A 5,348-nucleotide genomic window follows, 5' to 3' on the forward strand; every position below is an offset into this window, starting at 1 on the left:
AAAACTCACACCCCAGAAGTGACTCGAACCCATACTCCCAGGAGCAACGCAACTGGTAACTACAGGGTGCCTTAATCCGCTTGACCATCATGGCTGGACAAAAGGAAGTGATAGCCAAGGCTATTTGAACCACTTCTCCGCCGGCAACTCAGATGGTAATCTTGGGCATAGCATTTCACCAAATCACCTCATTCTTTGGGGCACACGTGAGGAACACAAATGCGAACAAGCCTGAATGGTCCCCAGGACTATATGCGACTGAAAACTCACACCCCAGAAGTGACTCGAACCCATACTCCCAGGAGCAACGCAACTGGTAACTACAGGGCGCCTTAATCCGCTTGACCATCACGGCCGGACAAAAGGAAGTGATAGCCAAGGCTATTTGAACCACTTCCCCGCCGGCAAAGTCCTGGGGACCATTCAGGCTTGTTCGCATTTGTGTTCCTCACGTGTGCCCCAAAGAATGAGGTGATTTGGTGAAATGCTATGCCCAAGATTACCATCCGAGTTGCCGGTGGGGAAGTGGTTCAAATAGCCTTGGCTATCACTTCCTTTTGTCCGGCCGTGATGGTCAAGCGGATTAAGGCGCCCTGTAGTTACCAGTTGCGTTGCTCCTGGGAGTATGGGTTCGAGTCACTTCTGGGGTGTGAGTTTTCAGTCGCATATAGTCCTGGGGACCATTCAGGCTTGTTCGCATTTGTGTTCCTCACGTGTGCCCCAAAGAATGAGGTGATTTGGTAAAATGCTATGCCCAAGATTACTATCCGAGTGCCGGCGGTGGGGTGGTTCAAGCAGCTTCGGCTATCACCTCATTATGTCCGGTCGTGATGGTCAAGTGGATTAAGGCGTCTTGTACATACCAGTTGCGTTGCTCCTGGGAGTATGGGTTCAAGTCACTTCTGGGGTGTGAGTTTTCAGTTGCATATTATCCTGGGGACCATTCAGGCTTGTTCGCATTTGTATTCCTCACGTGTGCCCCAAAGAATGAGGTGATTTGGTAAAATGCTATGCCCAAGATTACTATCCGAGTGCCGGCGGTGGGGTGGTTCAAATAGCTTCGGCTATCACCTCATTATGTCCGGTCGTGATGGTCAAGTGGATTAAGGCGTCTTGTACATACCAGTTGTGTTGCTCCTGGGAGTATGGGTTCGAGTCACTTCTGGGGTGTGAGTTTTCAGATATATATATATATATATATATATATATATATATATATATATATATATATATATATATATATATATATATATATATATATATATATATATATATATATATATGTTTATGTTTAAAACATGTTTTAAAACATGTTTATTTAGTTTTATTTAGGTAAATATTCATAGTGGAACCCATTCCTGGTCAAGCCGAGACTTGCAGTGACAAACATCACTGGGCAGGTGTTGGTGTTGGTGCTGAAGGTGGAGTCTGCTGGCGTTCTCCTATTCTAAACTGCAACAGGATCACAAGGTATGTGGCGACGAAACTGGCAATCTGGAACCATCAACCAAAAAAGAGTTGCAAATATATTAAAGTGTAATTGCAATATTTAGAACATTCTACTACAGACTAAGGTATAATTATTTAACTAAGTAAGGCAGGCATTCTCAACGGGGGCGATATACTATTGTCCCTGTGTAAATAATATACTATCGCCCATATTATTTATATGGGCGACATAAATGGATTTTTCTTAAATAAATAATTATTTCTAAATACTTCATTTATAAATTAAAATATATACAGATTTGAATTTTAACCAGATATATTCCAATTACATGTTTTTTCTTCACTTTGACATAAACATGTTGCATTGTGTATACAAGCAGCCTATCATCCTTCAACCTGTCCTCCTATAACCTGCCAACCTACAACCTGTCATCCTACAATCTGTCTGCCTACAACCTGTCTGTCTACAACCTGTCCTCCTACAACTTGTCTGCCTACAACTTGTCCTTCTACAACCTGTCCGCCTACAATCTGTTCTCCTACAACCTCTCCTCCTACAAAGAACGTCGCATTATGATATTCTGAGGTTTAAGGATATTAATGTTGTGATAATAACTGACTGAACTATGTTAAAAATGAACAAAGCATTATTTGCTTCTTATATTATCATATCTCTCCTGTCATTAATAATGACTGCTACGAATAAGCGTAGCGTTTAGAGGAGTGTTTGTCTTTAGGCTGTGTTGAAAGTAAACGTTATCCAACACAGCCTTTGTCCCCCGTGGCGCAGAGGTGTGACATTCGCCCTGTGCTTTTCTAGCACTTTGGCCTGGGTTCGTATCCAGGCCGCGGAGGATTGACGTCCAGTCATTCCTTAACTGTAGCGTAGAGGTGAGACATTCGCCCTGTGCTTTTCAAGCATATTGGGCAGGGTTCGTATCCTGGCCGGGGAGGATTGACTGGACGTCAATCCTTAACTGTAGCCTTTGTTCTTCCAGCAGTGAATGAATACCTGGTTGTTAAACGATTTGGCGGGTCGTATTCCGTGGGAATATTACACCCGAAACGCTATGCGTGCTAGTGGCTGTACAACAATGTAGCAACTCTTGTATATATAAATAAGTAAATAAAAAATAAATAAAATAAATTGTGCCTTACATGTAACAGCTCATTTTCAAATGGGGTTATGAAGCCGTCAAGACTTGTAGAGCATTTATAAATAAAGCATCCTGATGATATGGGCACACTTATAGATTATTATATATAATAAAAACTCATTTTGATCAACGGAAAGCTGTTCCTTCTATATTTTGAAAAATTGCGCTTAAAACAAATGGAATGATTGCAGCTTATGACAAACAAACCATTGCACAAACCATTGTAAAAACTGGAAGCGTGCATACAGTTGCTGAAGATATTGCACGGCTGCCTCAGACGTTCTTATGACAACTGTGTTGGATCAAGATTAATCAAGTAATCTAAAAACATTACCATTGAGCAAAGATTTGATTCAAAGAAGAATTGACGAAACGTCAGCTGGTGTAGAAACACAACTAGTTAAAAATATACAATCAGAAAATTCTTAATTTAGATTGATGAATCAACAGTTAGTGAGAGTAGAACCGTTCTTATGGCATATATCTGTTTAATAGATAAACACTGCAATATGTGCGAATAAATTTCGTTATTCAAATCCTCAAAAAACAGACGCAACACTGTCATTCATTTTGGAAGCTTTGAGATCTTGGTTTGAAGACAATTGAGTACGCTTTGAAAACTTTTTATCTGAAGAAATGATGACTCGTCAGCCATCATTATGTCATACAATGCCATCATTGTGTCATACACTGCCATCATTATGTCATACAATGCCATCATTGTGTCATACACTGCCACCAGTGTCATACACTGCCATCATTGTGTCATACACTGCCATCAGTGTCATACACTGCCATCATTGTGTCATACACTGCTATCATTGTGTCATACACCACCGTCATAGTCATACACCACCATCATTGTGTCATACACCACCATCATTGCGTCATACACCACCAACATTGTGTCATACACCATCATCATTGTGTTATACACCACCATAATTGTTTCATACACCGCCATCATTTTGTCATACACCATCATCATTGTGTCATACACTACCGTCATAGTCATACACCACCTACATAGTGTCATGCACCACTGTCATAGTCATACACCACCATCATTGTGTCATACACCACCATCATTGTGTCATACACCACCATCATTGTGTCATACACCGCCATCATTGTGTCATACACCACTATTATTGTGTCATACACCACCATCATTGTGTCATACACAACTATCATTGTGTCATACACCACTATCATTGTGTCATACACCACCATCATTGTGTCATGCACCGCTATCATTGTGTCATACAGCGCCATCATTGTGCCATACACCACCATCATTGTGTCATACACCACCATCATTGTCATACACAGTCATCATTGTGTCATACACCACTATTATTGTATAATACACCACCATCACTGTGTCATACAACACCATCATTGTGTCATACACCACCATCATTGCGTCATACACCACCATCATTGTGTCATACACCACCACCATCATTGTGTCATATACAACATCATTGCGTCATACACGACTATTATTGTACCATACACCATCATCAATGTGTCATACACCACCATCATTGTGTCATACACCACCATCATTGTGTCATACACCACAATCATTGTGCCATACACCACCATAATTGTGTCATACACCACCATCATTGTGTCATACACCACCATCATTGTGTTATACACTACCGTCATAGACATACACCACCATCATTGTGTCATACACCACTATTATTGTGTCACACACCTCCATCATTGTGTCATACACCACCGTCATAGTCATATACCATCATTGTGTCATACACCACCATCATTGTGTCATAAACCACCATCATTGTGTCATAAACCACCATCATTGTGTCACACCACCATCATTGTGTCAAACACCACAATCAATGTGCCACACCATCATCATTGCATCATACACAACCATCATTGTGCCATACACCACCATCATTGCGTCATACACCACTATCATTGCGTCATACACCACCATCATTGTGTCATACACCAACATCATAGTGTAATACACCACTATCATTGCATCATATACCACCATTATTGTATCATGTACCGCCATCATTGTATCATACACCGCCATCATTGTGTCATACACCGCCATCACTGTGTCATACAAAATTATTATTGCGTCATACACCACGATAATTGTGTCATACACCAACATTGCGTCATACACCACTATCATTGCATCAAACACCACCTTCATTACGTCATACACCAATATCATTGTGTCATTCACCGCCATCATTGTTTCATACAAAATTATTATTGTGTCATACACCACCAACATTGTGTCATACACCACGACCATTGTGTCATACACCACAATCATTGTGTCATACACCACTATCATTTTGTCATATACCACTATCATTGTGTCATACACCTCCAACATTGTGTCATGCACCGCCATCATTGAGTCATATACCGCCATCATTATGTCATACACAACTATCATTGTGTCATACACCACTATCATTGTGTCATACACTGCCATCATTGTGTCATACACCACCAACATTGTGTCATATACCACCAACATTGTGTCATACACCTCGATCATTGTGTCATACACCACCATCATTGTGTCATACACCACTATCATTTTGTCATATACCACTATCATTGTGTCATACACCACCAACATTGTGTCATGCACCGTCATAATTGAGTCACATATCGCCATCATTATATAAACAACTATCATTGTGTCATACACCACCATCATTGTGTCATACA

The 5,348-nt window shown here is 40.7% G+C and overlaps 1 protein-coding gene across 1 annotated transcript; it reads right to left on the reverse strand.

Annotated features, from left to right (window-relative positions):
- Positions 1–4,467: 4,467 nt before the first annotated feature.
- LOC138351209 (uncharacterized) lies at positions 4,468–5,130 on the reverse strand. The gene has a single exon (XM_069302852.1). It carries the CDS (start codon positions 5,128–5,130, stop codon positions 4,468–4,470), a length of 663 nt encoding a protein of 220 aa, XP_069158953.1.
- Between the last annotated feature and the right edge of the window lie 218 nt (positions 5,131–5,348).

This window comes from Procambarus clarkii, chromosome 48 (genome assembly GCF_040958095.1).
Source record: "Procambarus clarkii isolate CNS0578487 chromosome 48, FALCON_Pclarkii_2.0, whole genome shotgun sequence".
Classification (NCBI taxonomy): domain Eukaryota; kingdom Metazoa; phylum Arthropoda; class Malacostraca; order Decapoda; family Cambaridae; genus Procambarus; species Procambarus clarkii.